The 24,499-nt window shown below is 48.4% G+C and overlaps 1 protein-coding gene and 1 non-coding gene across 2 annotated transcripts in view; one reads left to right on the forward strand and one right to left on the reverse strand.

Annotated features, from left to right (window-relative positions):
• Window positions 1–23,208, forward strand: part of LOC132569150 (unconventional myosin-VIIa-like) — an 89,377-nt gene extending 66,169 nt beyond the window's left edge. Inside the window, exons 15-24 of the mRNA XM_060235335.1 lie at window positions 1,381–1,473; window positions 5,300–5,394; window positions 7,442–7,526; window positions 8,635–8,853; window positions 10,766–10,873; window positions 14,605–14,814; window positions 16,392–16,595; window positions 19,876–20,052; window positions 21,068–21,157; window positions 23,023–23,208. Coding sequence (XP_060091318.1) covers window positions 1,381–1,473; window positions 5,300–5,394; window positions 7,442–7,526; window positions 8,635–8,853; window positions 10,766–10,873; window positions 14,605–14,814; window positions 16,392–16,595; window positions 19,876–20,052; window positions 21,068–21,157; window positions 23,023–23,208 — 1,467 coding nt within the window. The remainder of the gene's footprint in view (window positions 1–1,380; window positions 1,474–5,299; window positions 5,395–7,441; window positions 7,527–8,634; window positions 8,854–10,765; window positions 10,874–14,604; window positions 14,815–16,391; window positions 16,596–19,875; window positions 20,053–21,067; window positions 21,158–23,022) is intronic.
• On the reverse strand, window positions 15,940–16,011 carry TRNAT-GGU (transfer RNA threonine (anticodon GGU)). Its single transcript has one exon. It is a non-coding gene; the product is annotated as a tRNA-Thr (tRNA).
• Window positions 23,209–24,499: the final 1,291 nt, after the last annotated feature.

Raw genomic sequence — 24,499 nt, forward strand, 5'->3', positions numbered from 1 at the left:
GAGAGCTCTGGCTGACCCAAGGCCATCCCAGCAGGTGCAAGTGGAGGAGTGGGGAATCAAGCCCGGTTCTCCCAGATAAGAGAGCTCTGGCTGACCCAAGGCCATCCAGCAGGTGCAAGTGGAGGAGTGGGGAATCAAACCCGGTTCTCCCAGATAAGAGAGCTCTGGCTGACCCAAGGCCATTCCAGCAGCTGCAAGTGGAGGAGTGGGGAATCAAACACGGTTCTCCCAGAGAAAAGAGCTATGGCTGACACAAGACCATTCCAGCAGCTGCAAGTGGAGGAGTGGGGAATCAAACCCAGTTCTCCCAGATAAGAGAGCTCTGGCTGACCCAAGGCCGTTCCAGCAGCTGCAAGTGGAGGAGTGGGGAATCCAACACGGTCCTCCCAGGTAAGAGACCACAGACTGCACACACTGAACCACTACATCAAACTGACAGTTAATTTCCTGGACAGCTTTCTCCAGGTCAGGACAGCTAACAAAGATTTACTGAAGCTCAGGGTTAATCCATTCACAAATCAAACTGTATCTCAGGCCTTGTTAATTTCATGTCAGTTTCAAAGGAGAACCGGAGTGAGTAGTGGAAAGGCATTCCCCCCCCCCCCTTCCTTATCTCTATGGCTAAGGATGTCTCATTCAGGTAAGGAAAGACAGGCACTGTGAATTGGAACAGAGAGCAAAAGTCCCTAATCCCAGAGAATGTGTGGTGTAGGGTAAGCACACTGAATTGGCGCCTAAGAGGGAAAGGAAAGGTCCCTTGTGCAAGCACCAGTCGTTTCCAACTCTGGGGTGACGTTGCTTTCGCAACATTTTCACGGCAGACTTTTGACGGGGTGGTTTGCCATTGCCTTCCCCAGTCCTCTACCCTTTCCCCCCAGCAAGCTGGGTACTCATTTTACCGACCTCGGAAGGATGGAAGGCTGAGTCAACTCGAGCCAGCTATCTGAAAACCCAGCTTCCACCGGGGATCGAACTCAGGTCGTGAGCAGAGCTTAGGACTGCAGTACTGCAGCTTTAACTAGGAACGGAAAGGTCCCCTGTGCGAGCACCAGTCGTTTCCGACTCTGGGGTGACGTTGCTTTCACAGCAGACTTTTTATGGGGTGGTTTGCCATTGCCTTCCCCAGTCATCTACCCTTTCCCCCAGCAAGCTGGGGACTCATTTGACCGACCTCAGAAGGATGGAAGGCTGTGTCAACCTGAGCCGGCTACCTGAAAACCCAGCTTCCGCTGGGGATAGAACTCAGGTTGTCAGCAGAGTTTAGGGCTGTAGTACTGCAGCTTTAACACTCTGCGCCACGGGGCTCCTATCAAGGTATGAGATAGCTGTAATTCTCAGGAACAGTTCACAAAAATCCCAGCAAATGTCTTTCTTCCTTAGGGAGATCTGCGTGGAACGTGCGAGCGCATTGCAGAAGCTGTTTTGGGTAAGGATGACGACTGGCAGATTGGCAAGACGAAGATTTTCCTGAAGGTAAGAGTGCAACTTGTCTTCAAAACCAGGTGCATCCCAATGTTAGGAAAGGTGTCCTTATAATTGCTTATATAACCTCATTTATTTCCTGCCCATATAGTCCTCATATAGTCCTATATATAATCCTATATGGTCCTATATAGAGTGCCAGTTTGGTGTAGTGGTTAAATGTGCAGACTCTTATCTGGGAGAACCGGGTTTGATTCCCCACTCCTCCACTTGCAGGTGCTGGAATGGCCTTGGGTCAGCCAGAGCTCTCTTATCTGGGAGAACCGGGTTTGATTCCCCGCTCCTCCACTTGCAGCTGCTGGAATGGCCATGGGTCAGCCAGAGCTCTCTTATCTGGGAGAACCGGGTTTGATTCCCCACTCCTCCACTTGCAGCTGCTGGAATGGCCTTGGGTCAGCCAGAGCTCTCTTATCTGGGAGAACCGGGTTTGATTCCCCACTCCTCCTCTTGCAGCTGCTGGAATGGCCTTGGGTCAGCCAGAGCTCTCTTATCTGGGAGAACCGGGTTTGATCCCCCCCTCCTCCGCTTGCAGCTGCTGGAATGGCCTTGGGTCAGCCAGAGCTCTCTTATCTGGGAGAACCGGGTTTGATTCCCCCCTCCTCTGCTTGCAGCTGCTGGAATGGCCTTGGGTCAGCCACAGCTCTCTTATCTGGGAGAACCGGGTTTGATTCCCCACTCCTCCACTTGCAGCTGCTGGAATGGCCTTGGGTCAGCCACAGTTCTGTTATCTGGGAGAACCAGGTTTGATTCCCCACTTCTCCTCTTGCAGCTGCTCGGATGGCCTTGGGTCAGCCATAGCTCTCTTATCTGGGAGAACCGGGTTTAATTCCCCACTCCTCCACTTGCAGCTGCTGGAATGGCATTGGGTCAGCCATAGCTCTGGCAGCGGCTGTTGTAAGAGCCCTCTCAGCCCCATCCACCTCATAGGGTGTCTGTTGGGGGGCGGGAAGGTAAAGCGGCTTACAATCTCCTTTGACTTCTTCCCCCACAACAGACACCCTGTGAGGTGGGTGGGGCTGAGAGGGCTCTCACAGCAGCTGCCCTTTCAAGGACAACCTCTGCCAGAGCTATGGCTGACCTAAGGCCATTCCAGCAGCTGTAAGTGGAGGAGTGGGGAATCAAACTCAATTCTCTCTGATTAAAGTCCGCGCACTTAAGCACTACACCAAACTGGCTGTCAAACTGGCTAGAGAAATCATTTTCTTCAGCAGATCAGATTTACTATTTATTGTTGTTCCAGGATAATCCTTGTGCGTATTTTTAAATGCACCCCTCAGCTAATTCTTAGAAAACAGTTTAGAATACCCTGCTTGTGAATGTTATCAGAGCTCTGCAGCTGCCCAAACAGGAAATCGGGAAATGAGCAGTTCAAAGGGGCACGCTTATGTTGCAAAAAGAAAGCAAATCAGAAGGTAGAGAGAAAAATCCCCTTAGTTTGGTGTTTGCAAACCTCCTGCATCTGAGAACTTCTTGATCTGAATTAAAATTCGGAGGCCTGGAAAAATTTATTTTTACAGTGCTGAAGCGCAGGGGTGAAATTCCAGCAGGAGTTCTTTTGCATATTAGGACGCACCCCCTTGATGTAGCCAATCTTCCAAGAGCTTACAAGACTCTTTTTTGTAAGTTCTTGGAGAATTGGCCATGTGGGGGGGGGGGTGTGCCCTAATATGCAAAGCAGCTCCTGCTAGAATTCCACCCCTGCTGAAGTGTAAGAATTAGGGTCAGGCCAGACCTGGCTCTAGGAGTGTCATGTTCTGAGCTCTTAAACAGCTGTGTGAACATCTGGTTCAGGTGGTACTGGAGGATTTATTCTCCCATGTACCATTGTCTAATCTAACATAGTCCCATGGCGAGCCACTGAAGTAAATATGCGAGCATTCCATTTCTAGGATTGCCAGCTTGGCAAATGATGGGAGATTTTGAAAGTGGTGAGGAATGTGATGGAATTTGAAAAGGATGTGGCATCACTTCCAGGGAATTGAAAACAAATCAGCCAGTATCATAACGCCCCTGTATAAATCGATGGTGCGGTCTCATTTGGAGTACTGTGTGCAGTTCTGGTCGCCGCACCTCAAAAAGGATATTATAGCATTGGAGAAAGTGCAGAAAAGGGCAACTGGAATGATTAAAGGGCTGGAACACTTTCCCTATGAAGAAAGGTTGAAATGCTTGGGGCTCTTTAGCTTGGAGAAACGTCGACTGCGGGGTGACATGATAGAGGTTTACAAGATAATGCATGGGATGGAGAAAGTGGAGAAAGAAATACTTTTCTCCCTTTCTCACAATACAAGAACTCGTGGGCATTTGATGAAATTGCTGAGCAGACAGGTTAAAACGGATAAAAGGGAGTACTTCTTCACCCAAAGGGTGATTAACATGTGGAATTCACTGCCACAGGAGGTGGTGGCGGCCACAAGCATAGCCACCTTCAAGAGGGGGTTAGATAAAAATATGGAGCAGAGGTCCATCAGTGGCTATTAGCCACAGTGTGTGTGTGTGTGTGTATTTGGCCGCTGTGTGACACAGAATGTTGGACTGGATGGGCCATTGGCCTGATCTAACATGGCTTCTCTTATGTTCTTATGTTCTTAATGCTAGAGAGTTCACCCTCCCAGAGCAGCCATTTCTCCAAAGCAATTGATCCAAAGTTTTTCCTGTTGATGTCCCTCAGCACTTGTACTCAAAGATACCCTGCCTCAGAACATGGAGGTTCCACTGAGTCACCATGGCTAATAGCTCTGGTTAGCTGTACCCTTCAAGAGTTTTTCTCATTCCATCTAAGCCAGCTCCACTAATACGCACCTATAAAGGCAGAGTCCGCTTTCCATATCCGCCATTTTCTCCAAGGAAACGGATCTCTGTAATCTGGAGATCAGTTGCTGGTAGATCTCCAGGTCCCGCCTGGAGGATGGCAACCCCATGACCCACATGTCTTCCCATTCCTTGGTGCAATGCCCTAACTGACATTTCTGTACCATTTGCTATGTGCCCACCTTCCTCCCAGCCATTCAACCAATATTTGGAGGATACTTTACCACATTCTAGCCAGCTTCAAGAGGGGATTGATCAGTATACGGAGCAGAGGTACATCACTGGCTAACAGCCACAGCGTATTGTTGGAACTCTCTGTCTGGGGCAAGTGACGCTCTGTATTCTTGGTGCTTGGGAGGGACAACAGTGTGAGGTCCCACTGCTGGACCTCCTGATGGCACCTGAGTTTTTTGGCCACTGTGTGACACAGAATGTTGGACTGGGTGGGCCATTGGCCTGATCCAACATGGCTTCTCTTACGTTCTTATGTCTGGGGCAGTGATGTTCTGTATTCTGGGTGCTTGGGAGGGGCAACAGTGGGAGGGCTTCTAGTGTCCTGGCCCCACTGATGGACCTCCTGATGGTATTTGGGGTTTTTTGGCCACTGTGTGACACAGAGTGTTGGACTGGATGGGCCATTGGCCTGATCCAACATGGCTTCTCTTACGTTCTTATGTCTGGGGCAGTGATGTTCTGTATTCTGGGTGCTTGGGAGGGGCAACAGTGGGAGGGCTTCTAGTATCCTGGCCCCACTGCTGGACCTCCTGATGTCACCTGAGTTTTTTTGGCCACTGTGTGACACAGAATGTTGGACTGGATGGGCCATTGGCCTGATCCAGCATGGCTTCTCTTATGTTCTTATGTGGCACAGAATGTAGGACTGGATGGGCCCTTGGCCTGATCCAACATGGCTTCTCTTATGTTCTTATGTGACACAGAATGTTGGAGTGGATGGGCCATTGGCCTGATCCAACATGGCTTCTCTTATGTTCTTTGTTTCCCTCAGGACCACCACGATATGCTACTGGAGATAGAGCGGGACAAGGCCATCACAGACAAAGTGATCCTCATCCAGAAAGTAGTCCGCGGATTTAAGGACAGGTAGGAGGGAAGACCGGAACACGGCAAATTGACTCGAGGTGCCCGACTCTCGCTCGTGTTTCTTAATACAGTTGTTGTGAGCTGCATGGATTTGTGAGATAGGCCTGAGGGAGATAAGTAGGGTTGCCAGGTCCAATTCAAGAAATGTCTGGGGACTTTAGGGGTGGAGCCAGGAGACTTCGGGGATAGAGCCAGGAGCAAGGGTGTGACAAGCATAATTGAACTCCAAAGGGAGTCCTGGCCGTCACATTTAAAGGGACCGCACACCTTTTGAATGCCTTCCCTCCATTGGAAATAATGAAGGATAGGGGCGCCTTCTTTTGGGGCTCATAGAATTGAACCCCCTGGTCCAATCCTTTGGATACGTGGAGAGTATTTTGAGGAGAGGCATCAGAGGCTATGCTGCAGATTTGGTGCCTCTACCTCAAAAAAAAACAGCCCCCGCAGAGCCCCAGATACCCGCAGATCAATTCTCCATTATACCCTATGGGAATTGGTCTCCATAGGGAATAATGGAGTGCCCAGAAGACATTTCCCACCCCCTCCTTTCTGATGACCCTGAAGCGGAGGGAAGGCCTCCAAACCAGAGAGTCTCCTGTCGCTTCCTGGGGATTGGCAACACGAAAGATAAGTCATCCGAGCCTTGGAGTTATAGTTTGCAAGGTGGGACAGTGAGAGATCCATTATATTTAAATGTTTTATTAAAATATAAAGCACCGAGCGTTGAGAATATACATCGTAGGAATTAGGCGATCGTACAAACAAGAATGCACATACTTTATTGCCTGTAATAGTAACGTAGATAAACTATGAACAATTCATCTATGAACCGTAATATATTGAACCGTAATACATGAACCGTAATATATTGCCCAACATTGAAATCAACCAATTATAATAAAGACATTTATCCAAAAGGTGCCATATCTAACGGGAAATTAAAGGAGAATTATAGTATATCTTACCAGAGATTAAGATCCTTGATTTTGTTTGGGATCATGTCTTGTATTAGAGACTTCAGCACAAGAAATCATATTGCCCCCAAGTTGTTCTGTCTAGAGGCAGTCTCTAATGGTGTTAAATTGTGACCAATTTTGCACTCAGTTTACCCCGCTCTCCCGTTGGTCTTCTCTGTGCGGCGTCCGTCGGATTTCCCACTATCTGCGCCAGAGTTACAGGAAGCATTGCGGCTTTCGCACAGCAAACGAAAACCGGTTTTTACCAGGTTCCGTTTGCTGCGCGAAAGCTGCGACGCTTCCTGTAGCTTCGGCGCAGATAGCGGGAAATCCGACGGATGCCGCACAGAGAAGACGAAAGGGAGAGCGGGGTAAGCTGAGTGCGAAATCTATGGTCCCCCCCCCCCCGGGACGCTTTAGCAATTTGGAAGGGAAAACTCTATGGTTTCCCAGAAATGGCTAGAGTGTCCGGCGCACAATGTCACCGGCACAATGACGTCACTCGCGGGTGACGTCGTTGTGCCACGTGTGCTAAACTTGTCCCCTGCCGAAGGCTGGGGGGGGGGGACTTGGCAATCCGACATGGGCAGTGTTCCCTCTAAGCTGAGTTAGCGTGAGCTAGCTCACAGATTTTTAGCTCCAGCTCACACATTTTTGTTTTACCTCAGGAAGGATGGCCCCTGACCAATGTTCCCTCTAAGCTGAGTTAGCGTGAGCTAGCTCACAGATTTTTAGCTCCAGCTCACACATTTTTGTTTTACCTCAGGAAGGATGGCCCCTGACCAATGTTCCCTCTAAGCTGAGTTAGCGTGAGCTAGCTCACAGATCACACATTTTTGTTTTACCTCAGGAAGGATGGCCCCTGACTGATGTTCCCTCTAAGCTGAGTTAGCGTGAACCAGCTCACAGATTTTGAGCCTCCAGCGCACACATTTTTGTCTTAGCTCGGGAAGGATGACCCCAGAACACACTAATTTCTGCAGGAGCTCACAACTTTAAGGCTAGGAGCTCACAAAGTAGAATTTTTGCTCACAGCACTCTGCAGCTTAGAGGGAACGCTGGCCACAGGGCTTACGGCAATCTCTTTCCAGGTCCAATTTCCTGAAAGTGAGGAATGCAGTTTTGATGATTCAGCGAAACTGGAGGGGGCATAATTGTCGGCGAAATTACGATGCAGTAAGTATATGCGCGGCGCCAGAGCACCGATCTCTATAGCTCTGGAATGGTTGCTTTGACTGGCAGCTGCTGTTCAGGGTCATAGGCTTCCCCGCTTCCTGAAAATGTTGAGATGGTGTGCGGTTGCAATAAAAAAGGCCAACGCCATGCTGGGAATTATTAGGAAGGGGATGGAAAACAAATCGGCCAGTATCATAATGCCCCTGTATAAATCGATGGGGCGGCCTCATTTGTAATATTGTGTACAATTCTGGTCACCGAACCTCAAAAAAGATATTATAGCATTGGAAAAAGTGCAGAAAAGGGCTACTAGGATGATTAAAGGTTTGGAACACTTTCTCTATAAAGAAAAGTTGAAATGCTTGGGGCTCTTTAGCTTGGAGAAACGTCGACTGCGGGGTGACATGAGAGAGGTTTACAAGATTATGCATGGGATGGAGAAGGTAGAGAAAGAAGTACTTCCCCCTTTCTTACAATACGAGAACTCGTGGACATTCAATAAGAACATAAGAGAAGCCATGTTAGATCAGGCCAATGGCCCATCCACTCCAACACTCTGTGTCACACAGTGGCAAAAAATTTTATATATATATATATATATATATATATATATATATATATATATATATATATATATGCACATACACACACACACACTGTGGCTAATAGCCACTGATGGACTTCTGCTCCATATTTTTATCTAAACCCAATGAAATTGCTGAGCAGTCGGGTTAGAATGGATAAAAGGAAGTCCTTCTTCACCCAAAGGGTAATGAACACATACACGGAATTCATTGCCACAGGAGATGGTGGTGGCTGCAAGCATAGACAGCTTCAAGAGGGGATTGAATAAGCATATCAGCAGAGGTCCATCAGTAGCAAATTGTTGGAACCCTCTGTCTGGGGCAGTGGTGCTCTGTATTCTTGGTGCTTGGGGGGGCACAGTGGGAGGGCTTCTAGTGTCCTGGCTCCACTGGTGGACCTCCTGATGGCACTTGTGTTTTTTTGGCCAATGTGTGACACAGAGTGTTGGACTGGATGGGCCACTGGCCTGATCGAACATGGCTTCTCTTACGTTCTTACATTCTTATCGCTTTTCCCTGTTCAGATGAGGATCGGTTTCCTGCGGCTGCAAGCTCTCTACCGTTCCCGCAAGCTCCACAGGCAGTACTACATGGCTCGCAAACGCATCATCGAGTTCCAAGCGAGATGTCGGGGCTTCCTGGTGCGTCGGGCTTTCCGCCATCGCCTCTGGGCCGTCTTCACCATCCAGGCGTACGCCAGGGGCATGATCGCTCGCCGCCTCTTCAGACGCTTGAAGGGCGAGGTAGGTGTCCCATGAGCTGACCAAACAGCCAAATTGAAGGTCTCTCAATTTATTTATTTCTACTTTTACAAAGCCATGACGAATCTGAATATTATTGGAGCAGAAGCTGGGGAGAGTGGACGTATTTCCCAGCTTGGTTTAGTGGTTAAGTGTGCAGACTCTTATCTGGAAGAACCGGATTTGATTCTCCACTCCTCCACTTGTACCTGCTGAGATGGCCCTGGGTCAGCCATAGCTCTCTTATCTGGGAGAACCGGGTTTGATTCCCCACTCCTCCACTTGCAGCTGCTGGAATGGCCTTGGGTCAGCCGTAGTTCTCTTATCTGGAAGAACTGGGTTTGGTTCCCCACTCCTCCACTTGCACTTGCTGGAATGGCTTTGGGTCAGCCATAGCTCTGGCAGAGGTTGTCCTTGAAAGGGCAGCTGCTGTGAGAGCTCTCTCAGCCTCACCTTACTCACAGGGTGTCTATTGTGGAGGGAGAAGATATAGGAGATTGTAAGCCACTCTGATTCAGAGAGAAGGGCGGGGTATAAATCTGCAGTTGTCTTCTTCTTCTTCTTCCTTACAGGCTGTGTCCTGAATACTTCATTACACAGCGAGTGATTAAAATGTGGAATTCATCGCCAAAGGATGTAGTGATAACTGCAGGAATATACAGCTTCAGGGCTTTTTTTGTAACGGGAGCTCCTTTGCATATTAGGCCACACCCTTCAGATGTAGTCAATCCTCCTGGAGCTTACAGTAAGGCCCTGTAAGAAGAGCCCTGTAAGCGCTTGGAGGATTGGCTACATCAGGGGTGTGTGGCCCAGGGGTGGAATTCTAGCAGAAGCTCCTTTGCATATTAGGCCACACCCTCCCAATGTAGCCAATCCTCTTGGAGCTTACAGTAACCCTGTAAGAAGAACCCTGTAAGGTCTTGGAGGATTGGCTACACCGGGGGGGTGGGGGGGTGGAAGGGCCAGCCCTGGCTTGCGCTAATGAACGTGCTACTGATGGCGGTCATTCACACTCCCCTGATATCCTGGTCCATCTTGGGCACTCATGCTGAATTCATGTAGGAGTTCCTGTCAAACTGTAATTGCCGTCTTGTGGATTCTGTTATTGGGAGTTTGTTGGTTTGAGCCATGCCTCGGATTCAGCAGGAGCGCCGCTCCTGAACCTTTCTGAGGGTTCCCCCTCCTCCTCCCCACCTACCTTGTCCATTGAATAGTCGGTGCAGCTGCATAACAATCCCTGAATTAGGAGAACGGGCAGCCAGCCAGCCACCAGGGGCTTTGCCACACCTCCAGAAGCCCTCATTAACCCCTAGAGAAGCCCAGACCACCCTTTCTCCGGGTCTTATGTGATTTTGAGCAGTGGGTGGCTTGCTGGCTTTTTGACGGGGTGGGGCGTGGCCAAGTGGAGCCCCAGGCAAGCGAGGCCTGCTTGGGCTGGCTGGATCTCTAGCCAGCCCATGCAGGCCTCGCTCGCCTGGGGCTCTCCTTTCTTGTGTCTGGTTGCTTTTGGCTGGTGGGGGTGGTGTCATATGCTAATGGCAAGCGAGCCCCAGGCAAGCGAGGCCAAGTGGAGCCCCAGGCAAGCGAGGCCTGCTTGGGCTGGCTGGATCTCTAGCCATCCCAAGCAGGCCTCGCTCGCCTGGGGCTCTCCTTTCTTGTGTCTGGTTGCTTTTGGCTGGTGGGGGGGGTGGCATATGCTAATGGGCTATGCTAATGAGCTCCACCACCTATTTTTCTGCAAAACGATCCCTGGTTTGAACTAAGTACGTTGTGAGTGTGCTTCAATTGTTTTCTTCCGCTGCAACCCGCCCTGATCCTGCTCGTGGGGCAGGGCATGATAGAAATTGGACAAACGAACTAACCAGCTAAATAAATAACTGCTCCTTCAGGCTGTTCTTTTGCATTCCTTTCTCAGTATCGCCGCCGTCTGGAAGCAGAAAAACTGCGGCTCATGGAGGAGGAAAGGCTCAGGAAGGAGATGAGTGCAAAGAAAGCCAAAGAGGAAGCCGAGAAGAAGCACCAAGTGGGTCGATACTTTTTCTTTCTGTCTTGGCCAAACTTTTTTTTTCCCCCCTCCAGAAATGCAATTTTGGGCTGTATCAACAGAAGTCTAGTGTCCAGATCACGTGATGTGATGGTATCGCTTTACTCTGCTCTGGTGAGACCTCACCCAGAGTCTTGTGTTCAGGTTTGGGCACCACATTTTAAGGATGTAGACAAGCTGGAACAGGTCCAGAGGAGGGCGACGAAGATGGTGAGGAGTCTGGAGACCAAGTCCTATGAGGAAAGGTTGAAGGAGCTGGGCAGGTTTAGCCTGGAAAGGAGGCGGCTGAGAGGTGATAGGATCACCATCTTCAAGGACTTGAAGGGCTGTCCTATAGAGGATGGTGGGGAGTTGTTTTCTGTGGCCCCAGAAGGTAGGACCAGAACCAATGGGTTGAAATTAAATCAAAAGAGTTTCCATCTCAACGTTAGGAAGAACTTCCTGACCGTTAGAGCGATTCTTCAATGGAACAGGCTTCCTCGGGAGGTGGTGGGCTCTCCTTCCTTGGAGGTTTTTAAACAGAAGCTAGATGGCCAACTGACAGCAATGAGGATCCTGTGAATTTAGGGGGAGGTATTTGTGAGATTAGAGTGGTTCTTCAGTGGAACAGGCTTCTTGGGAAAGTGGTGGACTCTCCTTCCTTGGAGGTTTTTAAACAGAAGCTAGATGGCCATCTGATAGCAATGAAGATCCTGTGAATTTAGGGAGAGGTATTTGTGAGTTTCCTGCTTTGTGCAGGGGGTTGGACTAGATGACCCTGGAGGTCCCTTCCAACTCTATGATTCTATGACACGGACCGATTTCCCACTCACCAGTCGCCGCTCTCACGTCCCTCTTCTCAGCGGGGGCTTCCTTTCGATTTCACACCATCTGCCCCGGGGCTGCAAATAACGGAGTTTTCCCACCGCAACCTCTGAATCAGCGTCTGTTTGCCGCACGAAAACGCCAACATTACTTGCAGCCCCGGGGCAGACAGCGTGAAATCGGAAGGAAGCCCCTCTGAGAAGAGGACCGTGAGAGCGGCGACAGATGAGTGGGAAATCGGTCGTGGTCATTTCACACCCAGTTCATAAAACAACAGAGCAGCGCTGGGCCGCTCTTCCCTTTTCTGTTCCTTACACTGTTCTGGTAAAAATTTATAAGAAGAAACTGTGTGGATTGGACAGATAACATGGCTTCTTTTCCAAGGCTAGTGTCATAGGGTACCAGGCAGGGCCGGCGCTAGGGTTTTTGGTGCCCTAGGCCAGCTGCCCACTACTTCCCTCCCCTTCAAAAAAAAAAATTAAAAATTGTAGGAGAAATGAAGCAACTTGAAATGATTTCCATTTTAATTTAAAGGTTTTTTTATTTTAAATTTTAATTTTTTTAAAAAAAATGGTGAGATTAAGCAATAAAAATTGTGAGAATGCTACTTGATCCTTTTAGCTGGAGGTGCAAGGGGCAAGAGAGACAGTCTGGTGTAGTGGTTAAGTGTGTGGTCTCTTGTCTGGGAGAGCCAGGTTTGATTCCCCGCTCCTCCACTTGCAGCTGCTGGAATGGCTTTGGGTCAGCCATAGCTCTCGCAGAGGTTGTCCTTGAAAGAGCAGCTTCTGTGAGATTCCTCTCAGTCCCACCCACCTCACAGGGTGTCTGTTGTGGGGGAAGAAGATAAAGGAGATCGTAAGCCGCTCTGAGATTTGGAGTGGAGGGCAGGATATAAATCCAATATAGGAACATAAGAGAAGCCATGTTGGATCAGGCCAATGGCCCATCCAGTCCAACACTCTGTGTCACACAGTGGCCAAAAAAAAATTCTTCTTAACGGCAACTTGACAGAACATTAAACACACACAACGGGGGACTGTGGGTATGAGAGGAAAGTAAATCCTTCAGTAGACCCATGTAACTGTGACTGGTACACAACTGGAACTGTAACAGGTAAATAACGAAGCCCCACACATTGCTTGGTTTGAAGCGAGGTATTTTACTTTGACATCAAAGTAGAACTTGTCAGCATAAGCTCAAAATGACTAAGTTCAAATCATCAGCCTTCGGACCATTTTTATTCATCCCCAAAACAAGCAGACAAGCCCCCTCTTATCTAATTCAAATGCTCCACCTCCTGCTTTCCTTCCAGTGATTTCTTGTAGTTTTCCCCTGCTCTGTCCCTCTGTGTTATCAGCAAGGAGCTCCTTCTCTGCGGGGCCCCTGTATCTTGGTTTTAACAGTGTAGCAGAAGCTCTTAACAGTCACTCTAAATGTTGCCTCAGACATTCTCTTTTGAAGGCATAACCATATTTTTCATTATTGTTATTATTATTATTATTATTATTATTATTATTATTATTATTATTATTATTGAGGTATTCATTAATTATTCAGGGGTCCCTCTTCAGAACCGTGTGGAACCAAACCACAAAAAAGTAGTTCCCACAGTGCTTAATAATAATAACATTTAATTTGTATCCCGCCCACCCTGCCGAAGCAGGCTTCTACCTAGTTTCCAGTGGGTGCCTGTGAAATTTTCCTCACTATGTACCATTGCCCTTCATGGGAAGGGGCAGAATTTGACCGAGTATAGTTCAGTAAAGGAATAATACCTACTATCTGCTAGAGATTTTTCGGTATGGGGTATCCTTCAGTTTGACGCGGGGCTGCTTCAGTTTAGTTTAGTTCATTTTAGTTCAGTTCCATCGTCAGTCATTCTTGTGTAAGGTTGCCAGGTCCAATTCAAGAAATATCTGGGGACTTTGGGGGGGTGGAGCCAGGAGACTTTGGGGGTGGAGCCAGGAGATGACCTGAGCAGACAGGTTAAAACGGATAAAAGGAAGTACTTCTTCACCCAAAGGGTGATTAACATGTGGAATTCACTGCCACAGGAGGTGGTGGCGTCCACAAGCATAGCCACCTTCAAGAAGGGGTTAGATAAAAATATGGAGCAGAGGTCCATCAGTGGCTATTAGCCACAGTGTGTGTGTGTGTGTGTGTGTGTGTGTGTGTATATATATATATATATATATATTTGGCCGCTGTGTGACACAGAATGTTGGACTGGATGGGCCATTGGCCTGATCCAACATGGCTTCTCTTATGTTCTTATGAGATATTGGGGTGGAGCCAGGTGCAGGGTTGCAACAAGCATAATTCAACTCCAAAGCGAGTTATGGTCATCACATTTGAAGGGACCACACACTTTTTGAATGCCTTCCCTCCATTGGAAACAATGAAGGATAGGGGCACCTTCTTGTAGGGCTCGTAGAACTGGACCCCCCTGGTCCAATCGTTTTGAAACTTGGAGGGTATTTTGAGGAGAGGCACGAGATGCTGTGCTGAAAATTTGGTGCCTCTACTTCAATACACAACCCCTCCAGAGCCCTAGATACTGGCAGATCAATTCTCCATTATACCCTGTGGGAATCGGTTTCCATAGGGAATAATGGAGTGCCCAGCAGACATTTCCTCCCCCCCCCCCCCCCCGCTTTCTGAAGTGGGGGGGAGGGTTTCCAAACCAGGGGATCCCCACCTGGGAATTGGCAACTCTATTCTTGTGCCAAATACAGGAGCAAAGATTTCAAAATGGCAGGCCTGTTGTACCACAGTGAGAAATGGCGGTGCCACCAAGATCTCATCCTGTGAGAACAGAACCTCACAGCTCTCCAAGGGGCCCTTTCCTCGATCGTTGGTTTCATCTTGAATTCCACTTACTCTTTGGCACCCTTCTTCTTTCCTAGATACGTCTGGCCCAGCTGGCTCGGGAAGATGCCGAAAGGGAAGTAAAAGAAAAGGAAGAAGCTCGGCGCAAGAAGGAGCTTTTGGAGAAGATGGAGAAGGCCCGAAACGAACCGGTGAACGACTCCGACATGGTGGACAAGATGTTTGGCTTCCTGGGAACGACGGCTTCTTTGCCTGGCCAAGAAGGACAAGCTCCCAATGGATTTGAGGTAAAGAATAGCAGAAGGAACGCCTTACTGAATGTAACGGCTCCACTAGAATGCGGAGCAGTGTAGAAATGTGGTATCGAATGCTGCACAGGCAGAACGTCTCCTAGCCTTCCTTCATACCTGTGAGGGAGATCAGGCAGCAGGGACTGGAGTGCTTTTGAATACTTGTTCCCAGGGCTTTTTTGTAGCAGGAACTCCTTTGCATATGAGGACACACACCCCTGATATAGCCAGTCCTCCAAGAGCTTACAGGGCTCTTAGTACAGGGCCTACTGTAAGCTCCAGGAGGATTGGCTACCTCAGGCATGTGTGGCCTGATATGGAAAGGAGTTCCTGCTACAAAAAAAAAGCCCTAATAGTTCCCTGGTGTCATGTCTGTCTGTAAAATGGGTTGATAGATCCAAATGGGCAGCCATGTTGGTCTGAAGCGACAGAACAAAGTAGGAATCAAGTTCCTACTAAGACCAACTAAGTTTATATTCAGAATGTACGCTTTCGTGTGCTCTAAGCAGACTTCACCAGACAAAAACGGAATGGCAAGCAGTCCTAAATATAGAGAAAGTGGGCAGTCAGTTAGTATGTAGAGTCATGGAAAGGGGAATGGTTTGAGGAAGCCCAACCCAACTTGTGGAAAATATAACTTTGAGTTTGTTTCTAATGTCAAACCCACCTGCAAGACGGCAATGGGGAGCTGTCAGACTCCAGGTGGCACATGAACATATGAAGCTGCCTTATACTGAATCAGAGACTGGGTCCATCAAAGTCAGTATTGTCTACTCAGACTGGCAGCAGCTCTCCAGGGTCTCAAACTGAGGTTTTTCATGCCTATTTGCCTGGACCCTTTTGAGTTGGAGATGCCAGGGATTGAACCTGGGACCTTCTGCTTACCAAGCAGATGCTTTACCACTGAGCTACAGCCCCACTGTATGTCTCTCCAGGGTCTCAGGCTGAGGTCTTTCCCATCGCCTACCGCCTGGTCCTTTTAACTGGAGATGCCGGGGATTGAACCTGGGACCTTCTGCTTACCAAGCAGATGCTCTACCACTGAGCTACAGCCCCACTGTATGCCTCTCCAGGGTCTCAGGCTGAGGTCTTTCCCATTGCCTACTGCCTGATCCCTTTAACTGGAGATGCCAGGGATTGAACCTGGGACCTTCTGCTTACCAAGCAGATGCTCAGCCACTGAGCTACATCCCCACTGTATGTCTCTCCAGGGTCTCAGGCTGAGGTCTTTCCCATCGCCTACTGCCTGGTCCTTTTAATTGGAGATGCTGGGGATGGAACCTAGGACCTTCTGTTTACCAAGCAGATGCTCTACCACTGAGAGCACCCGCTATTACAATTGATCTTTCAGTTCCCCTGGAAAAAATGGTTGCTTTGGAAGGCGGACTCTGTGGCATTATTATATCCTGCTGAAGTCCCAAACCCCAGTTTGGGAAAGATCCTGAGGACCTGAGCCCACCCCCATTTCTTCTGCAATTTAGTTGCAAATTCAGATCTCGAGACCCAAAATTAGACCTCTGAACCAAATCAGTTTAGCTCTTGTTCTGAATCTGGTTTCTCACCTTCTCACCCAGGATCTCGAGAGGGTTCCAAAGGAGTTGGAGGAAGATGACCTGGACACAGCCTTACCGTTGCCGGAGGAAGAGGAGGAGGATCTCTCTGAGTACAAATTTGCCAAATTTGCTGCCACGTACTTCCAGGGCACAACCACGCACACGTATATCCGCCGTCCTCTCAAACAACCGCTCCTGTACCATGAGGATGAAGGAGACCAGCTGGTGAGGAAATGGGGGAGTTGATACATTAATTGTATTTAAAAAGGTCAAGAGAAAGGCCGTCTCGGTTGTATGAATTAAACTTCAGAGCCACGCCTTATTCTAGGGGTTCCAAGTCCAATTTAAGAAATATCTGTGGACTTTGGAGGTGGAGCCAGGAGACATTGGGGTGAAGCCATTGGGGGTGGATCTGGGAGCAAGGTTGTGACAAGCATAATTGAACTCCAAAGGGAGTTCTGGCCATCACATTTAAAGGGACTACACACCTTTTAAATGCCTTCCCTCCATTGGAAATTAAAGAGGATAGGGGCACCTACTTTGGGGGCTCATAGAACTGGACCCCCTGGTCCAATTCTTTGGAAACTTGGAGGGTATTTTGGGGAGAGGCACTGGATGCTATGCTGAAAATTTGGTGCCTCCTTCTCCTTCCCTGTCTTTCTGTTTAAAACAATTCAATTTCAATGATATTTATTGGGTTTCAAAAAAAAAAAGCAAACGGGAGGAAAGGGGAAAAGGAAATAAGGAAAAACTTAAAATCCATAACATAAACTTTTCTACTGTCTCAATTTCTACAATAAATTCTCATTGCCAACCATAACGCCTGTACGTCTGTTATCACCAATGTTCCCTCTAAGCTTCAGAGTCCTGTGAGCAAAAATTCTACTTTGTGAGCTACTGGCATTAAAATTGTGAGCTAGTGGCATAAAAGTTTTGAGCTACTGCATCAGTGAGTGTGCTCTGGGGTCATCCTTCCTGAGCTAAGAAAAAAATGTGTGAGCTGGAGGCTAAATATCTGTGAGCTAGCTCACACTAACTCAGCTCTGAGGGAACACTGGCTATCACAGTTTCTTTTTTAACAGTTTGGTGTAGTGGAGAGCCAATTTGGTGTAGTGGTGAAGTGTGTGGACTCTTATCTGGGAGAACCAGGTTTGATTCCCCACTCCTCCACTTGCACCTGCTAGCATGGCCTTGAGTCAGCCACAGCTCTGGCAGAGGTTGTCCTTGAAAGGGCAGCTGCTGTGAGAGCCCTCTCAGCCCCACCTACCTCACAGGGTGTCTGTTGTGGGGGAGGAAGGGAAAGGAGATTGTGAGCCGCTCTGAGACTCTTCGGAGTGGAGGGCGGGATATAAATCCAATATCTTCATCTACCTCACAGGGTGTCTGTTGTGGGGGGGAAGGTAAAGGAGATTGTGAGCTGCTCTGAGACTCTTCAGAGTGGAGGGTGGGATACAAATCCAATATCTTCATCTACCTCACAGGGTGTCTGTTGTAGGGGGAAGAAGGTAAAGGAGATTGTGAGCCGCTCTGAGACTCTTCGGAGTGGAGGGCGGGATATAAATCCAATATCTTCATCTACCTCACAGGGTGTCTGTTGTGGGGGAGGAAGGTAAAGGAGATTGTGAGCCGCTCTGAGACTCTTCGGAGTGGAGGGCAGGATATAAATCCAATATCTTCATCTACCTCACAGGGTGTCTGTTGTGGGGGAGGAAGGGAAAGGAGATTGTGAGCCGCTCTGAGACTCTTCGGAGTGGAGGGCGGGATATAAATCCAATATCTTCAACGGTATATTACCATAATGTGATTATTAATTGTAACTACAATCAACTTGCTCTAGAAGTCTAAAACATATAATATAGATGCTTCTATATCCAATAGCTTGTTTTAATCCATTCATACAGTGGTGTCCAAAGTTCCTTTATATCTTCGTTGGTGCTTTCTTTCAGAATATCGGTCAAAATGTCCATTTCTGCTGTTTCCAGTATTTTTTCCAGAAGTTCTTCTTTTGAAGGCATTTCTGCCCTGTTCCAGTATTTAGCATATGTTATTCTGGCTGCGGTAACTATATGTAAGATCAAATGTTTAGCTTTTTCTCCTGTTACATCAGACATAATATTCAAGAGAAACAATTTAGGTTTAAAAGGTATTGACAAGAGCAATATTTTCTGAAGCACTTCACGGACCATTTTAAAACAATTCCATGAGACAAATTAAGCTGTGAGAGACTGCCTCACCTAAGATCACCCTGTAAACTACATGTCTGAAGGACAAATTTGAACTCGGGCTGACTGTACGATCATTCTGTCACAACAATGGTGGATGTACTTTCCCCACAAACACACCTGGACCTCTGGTTGCCTTAACAACCAAAAGCCTTGTCATTTGAAGCGTGCCGATGATTCTGAGGGGAATTGCGCTTGCCACCAAAATGGCGTGTTCAGAATGTTACCTCAGGGCCAAATGCTGCCAACATTTTAAGGTGATTTAAAATGTGGGAGTGCAACCATTATGGCACTTGACAAGCCATGAGGAGGGGTTGGAATATTGCACTGTGGTCTCACAGCGTTTTTAAAATCACCGTAAAATGGCAGCAACACCTCTGTGGTGGTCACAAGGGTGCCTTCAAGTGTAGTTTGGTCCTCAGAATCAGTCAGATTATGGTATCTAAAGGCTGTGTGAGCTTGTAACAGTAGTTATTTTTATTAGACCTGAGGGGGTGGGGAATAGGAGTTTGCCTAAATTCTGACAGTTCGTCTATAAGTCAGTTTATCAACCACACATACTGGTTATCTCCTCAATAAAATTACCCTTCTGAGGTACTTCCTCGGTTCTCTGCTCTAGAACATTTATCAGCGTCCCTTCCAGATCAGCTGTTCTCTTCTTCAGTTCCCACTTTATACATGAACCAGCCAAATATGTGAACAACAAACATGGCCGCTCCCTCCCACACTGCCTAGTGGGAGATGTACTAAAATGCCCTTTTTGTTTTCTTATGAGGGCGTAAGAGCCTTTTTGTTTTGCTTGTTTTTCTTACCTGGGCTTTTATTCACAACTGAGGCAGTTTAAAATTGCAAATATTCGTGAACAAAATACGGCATGAGTTAAAACAAAGATACAGGGGTTTGATTTGCCTGAGAGAGAAGCAAAAATCGAAGCTAGGATTTCCGCCCCCCCACCCCACGACCTCCGCCAAATTGAAAGAGCAGGGCTGCAGAATTCATCACCATCTTTCATCCATTGTGGCTCTGTGAGTGACACCCCCCTCCTTGCTGATGGTTGCCAACATCCAGGTGAAGCCTGGAGGTCTCCAGGACTAACAATTGATTCCCAAATGACAGAGGTCTGCTATCCTGGAGGAAAATGTCTTCTTCAGAAGGTTGAATCTACAGCATTATATCTCGCTGAGGCCCAGAATCTGCTCCACCCCCAAATCTCCAGGAATTTCCCATACTAGAGAGGGCAACCCTGCTTGTTAATGAAGAATATCTTTGTCGTTTCACGACAGGCAGCCCTTGCTGTGTGGATCACGATTCTTCGCTTCATGGGAGATCTTCCTGAACCTAAATACCACACGGCGATGAGTGACGGCAGCGAGAAGATTCCGGTGATGACCAAAATTTACGAGACCCTCGGGAAGAAGACATACAAGAAGGAGCTCCAAGCCCTGCAGGGTGAAGGAGAGGTAATGGTCACACTGGCGAACCCGCCCCCCCCGCTAAGTATTTCTGCTTTGGTTCATTAGTGTCAAGAAACCGGGATTTTCCACGTCTGTTTCCTTGATAGCCCTCTCTCCAAATATATATGTTGCCCTCCAGTCGTTCCTTCTGCCAACCCTAGCCAGTGTTCCTAATCCACCCTAAGGTTGCCAAGTTCCTCTGCTGGAAGTGATGTCATCATGCCAGGGATGTCACACCAAGGACGCTCTAGGACTCGCACAAAAACTCTATGATACCATAGAGGTTTATAGTGATTCCTAGAGTGTCACACTGGAGAGGTTTTAGAGCGAGTCCTAGAGCATCCCTGGTGCAATGTCCCCAGCATGATGACATCACTTCCAGGTGACATCATTGCGTCGGGGACAGCATGGTGCTCTTTGGGGGCGGGGATCTCCCTGGCAGCCTGCTCCCTGCTGGTGGGTTGGGGCCCTCCAAGGCGGAGGATTCCCTGCCCTGGTGGGAGCTTGGCAACCCTAATCCACCCTCCCTCACCAGAGTCACAGCTGAACTGTGTGAGCTAATCAATAGGCGTGGTAACTGCCGATGGGTTTGTGCGTGCGCAGCTGATGCATGCAGAGAAGTCCGAGTACATAGAAATAAACGATTAGCTAGAATTTTCCTCAAAGATGGCCTCTCTCTCGACAGCTGTTTAAGAAGTCCGGCAGGTTGGCGTCGATGTTCCCTCTAAGCTGCAGAGTCTTGTGAGCAAAAATTCTACTTTGTGAGCTACCGGTATTAAAGTTGTGAGCTCCTGACATTCAAGTGGTGAGCTCCTGCATAAATTAGTGTGCTCTGGGGTCATCCTACCTGAGCGAAGACAAAAATGTGTGAGCTGGAAGCTAAAAATCTGTGAGCTAGCTCACGCTAACTCAGCTTAGAGGGAACACTGGTTAGCATCGTTTGAACCTGGGCCTTTCAGACGCAGGCACAAAACTCTGTTGCCTCCACCTTCTTTTCAAATATCAATTGTTCCTTTTGCAGAGCGCTCACCTAGACAGCCACAAGAAGAACAGCGTGCGGCACAAACTGGTGTCTCTGACGCTCAAGAAGAAATCCAAGTTAACCGAAGAGGTGAGCTGCGGTGTTCTTCATCTCCCGGCAGCTTGAGTTCTCTGCTAGCCAGTCCTCAGGGCTTCTGTTTGTCTTCTGCTTTCCCCTCTGTAGATGCTAAGTACCACCAGACCTCCGATGGGCTAGGGACTGCCCGTCTCTCTCAGATATCTGAAAAGTTTTAAAGGAGACAGGTTGGCTCCCTGGTGTCACCCTCTTTAGCACCATGTCACCTTACGGCAGCCCCACAAGGGGGTTTCCAAGCCAAGAGAAGAGCAGAGGGGGTTTGATCATAAGTACAAGAAGGTAGAGAAAGAAATACTTTTCTCCCTTTCACACAATACAAGAACTCATGGGCGCTCAATGAAATTGCTGAGCAGTCAGGTTAGAATGGATAAAAGGAAGTCCATCTTCACCCAAAGAGTGATTAACACGTGGAGTTCACTGCCACAGGAGGTGGTGGCGGCTTCAAGCATAGACAGCTTCAAGAGGGGATTGGATAAACACATGGAGCAGACGTCCATCAATGGCTATTAGCCACAGCATATTGTTGGAACTCTCTGACTGGGGCAAGTGATGCTCTGTATTATTGGTGCTTGGGGGGGCAACAGTGGGAGGGCTTCTAGTGTCCTGGCCCCACTGGTGGGCCTCCTGATGGCACCTGGTTTGTTGTTGAGTTTTTTTACCACTGTGCGACACAGTGTTGGACAGGATGGGCCATTGGCCTGATCCAACATGGCTTCTCTTATTGTCTTATGTGACACAAAGTGTTGGACAGGATGGGCCATTGACCTGATCCAACATGGCTTCTCTTATGTGACACAGAGTGTTGGACTGGATGGGCCATTGGCCTGATCCAACATGGCTTCTGTTATGTTCTTATGTGACACAGAGTGTGGGACTGGATGGGCCACTGGCCTGATCCAACATGGCTTCTCTGATGTTCTTATGTGACACAGAGTGTGGGACTGGATGGGCCACTGGCCTGATCCAACATGGCTTCTCTTATGTTCTTATGTGACACAGAGTGTTGGACTGGATGGGCCATTGGCCTGATCCAACATGGCTTCTCTGATGTTCTATGAGGTCTCCCATCCAAGGCCAGCTATGCTTAGCTTTTGTGATCTGATGCGATTTAGCTAGCTTGGGCTATCTAGGTCAGGATTTTGGCCATGGTGGTTCCAGACTTACTTAATTAAAAAATACACAACATTTATAAGTCCAGTATTTTCTCACTTTATTTGCAGGACAAAAAGGGAAAATACTGGACTGCCCAGTTCAAAATGGACACCTGGCAACTGTCTATGTTGCTGTTCACAAGAGTTCCGATATATAACCCTTTCTTACAATACAAGAATTCGTGGGCATTCAATGAAATTGCTGAGCAGTCAGGTTAGAACGGATAAAAGGAAGTACTTCTTCACCCAAATGGTGATTAACATGTGGAATTCACTGCCACAGGAGGTGGCGGCGGCTACAAGCATAGCCAGCTTCAAGAGGGGTTTCGATAAAATTATGGAGCAGAGGTCCTTCAGTGGCTATTAGCCACAGCATATCGTTAGAACTGTCTGGGGCAGTGATGCTCTGTATTCTTGGTGCTCGGCGGGAGGGCAAAGTGGAAGGGCTTCTAGCCCCACTTGTGAACCTCCTGATGGCACTTGGAGTTGGGTTTTTTGGCCACTGTGTGACACAGAGTGTTGGACTGGATGGGTCATTGGCCTGATCCAACATGACTTCTCTTATGTTCTTATTCACCCTACACTTGGAGGAGAAAAACATCCGTTCCCAACAGCATGGCTTTGGTGGCAGCAGTTTAGGATAGTAGTGAATGAAAGAGGAGCTAGTGATTAACTTCCTGTGCACCTGTTTTCTTCTGGTTTGCTTAGGTGACCAAGCGACTTCACGATGGAGAGTCCACCGTCCAAGGCAACAGCATGCTGGAGGACCGGCCAACTTCAAATCTGGAAAAACTCCATTTCATTATTGGTAATGGCATCCTCCGGCCTGGATTAAGGTTAGAAATTAGTATGCAAACCATATGCTGTATGGACATTTTGTTTTGTTTGGTGTAGTGGTTAAGTGCGTACACTCTTATCTGGGAGAACCGGGTTTGATTCCCCACTCCTCCGCTTGCAGCTGCTGGAATGGCCTTGGGTCAGCCAGAGTTCTCTTCTCTGGGAGAACCAGGTTTGATTCCCCCACTCCTCCACTTGCAGCTGCTGGAATGGCCTTGGGTCAGCCATAGCTCTCTTCTCTGGAAGAACCAGGTTTGATTCCCCCACTCCTCCGCTTGCAGCTGCTGGAATGGCCTTGGGTCAGCCATAGCTCTCTTATCTGGGAGAACCGGGTTTGATTCCCCACTCCTCCGCTTGCAGCTGCTGGAATGACCTTGGGTCAGCCAGAGCTGACTTCTCTGGAAGAACTGGGTTTGATTCCCCACTCCTCCGCTTGCAGCTGCTGGAATGGCCTTGGGTCAGCCATAGCTCTTGCAGAGCTGTCCTTGGAGGGGCAGCTTTTGTGAGCGCTCCCTCAGCCCCAGCGGCCTCACAGGGTGTCTGTTATGGGGTGAGGGGGAAGGTAAAGGAGATTGTGACTGCTCTGAGACTGAGATTCAGAGTATAGGGCAGGATATAAGTCCAATATCATCATCTTCTTCTTCTGTTCTGAATGACCTCACTGTTCTCTTGAAAGTCCTTATTTTGACAAACCGGGCGCTGTAATTTCCCCCCCCACACACACACACACCCCTCTACAGTTGCTAATACTTTTATTCTGCCTTTTAAAGATCTCGAGTCCTTACTTTATTGCATGCAAGTAAGCCCAACTGAAATTAAATCAGAAGAGTTTCCAGCTCAACATTAGGAAGAGCTTCCTGACCGTTAGTTCCCCAGTGGAACAGGCTGCCTCAGGAGGTGGTGGGGCTCTCCTTCCTCGGAGGTTTTTGAACAGAGGCTTCCAGCACAGATGCGGGGCAGAGGACAACCAGCACTCAAGCTCTGAGGCATGGGGCTGGAGCGCCACAGCTGCGTGTGCGGGAGGGAGGGGAGAAATGGGGGCAGCGGCATAGACTTGCCTCGGACGGCAGCCTTGTGCCGCCACTGCATAGGAGTAGAAAACTTAAGCTCCCCAAAAACACACACACGCCCTCCATTGTTCCCTCTAAGTGGCAGAGTCTTGTAAGCAAAAATTCTACTTTGTGAGCTACTTGTATTAAAGTCGTAAGCTACCGGCATTAAAGTTGTGAGCTGCTGCATAAATTATTGTGCTCTAGGCCAGGGGTGGCCAACGGTAGCTCTCCAGATGTTTTTTTGCCTACAGCTCCCATCAGCCGCAACCGGCATGGCCGATGGCTGGGGCTGATGG

This window comes from Heteronotia binoei, chromosome 3 (genome assembly GCF_032191835.1).
Source record: "Heteronotia binoei isolate CCM8104 ecotype False Entrance Well chromosome 3, APGP_CSIRO_Hbin_v1, whole genome shotgun sequence".
In the NCBI taxonomy this organism is placed as follows: Eukaryota; Metazoa; Chordata; class Lepidosauria; order Squamata; family Gekkonidae; genus Heteronotia; species Heteronotia binoei.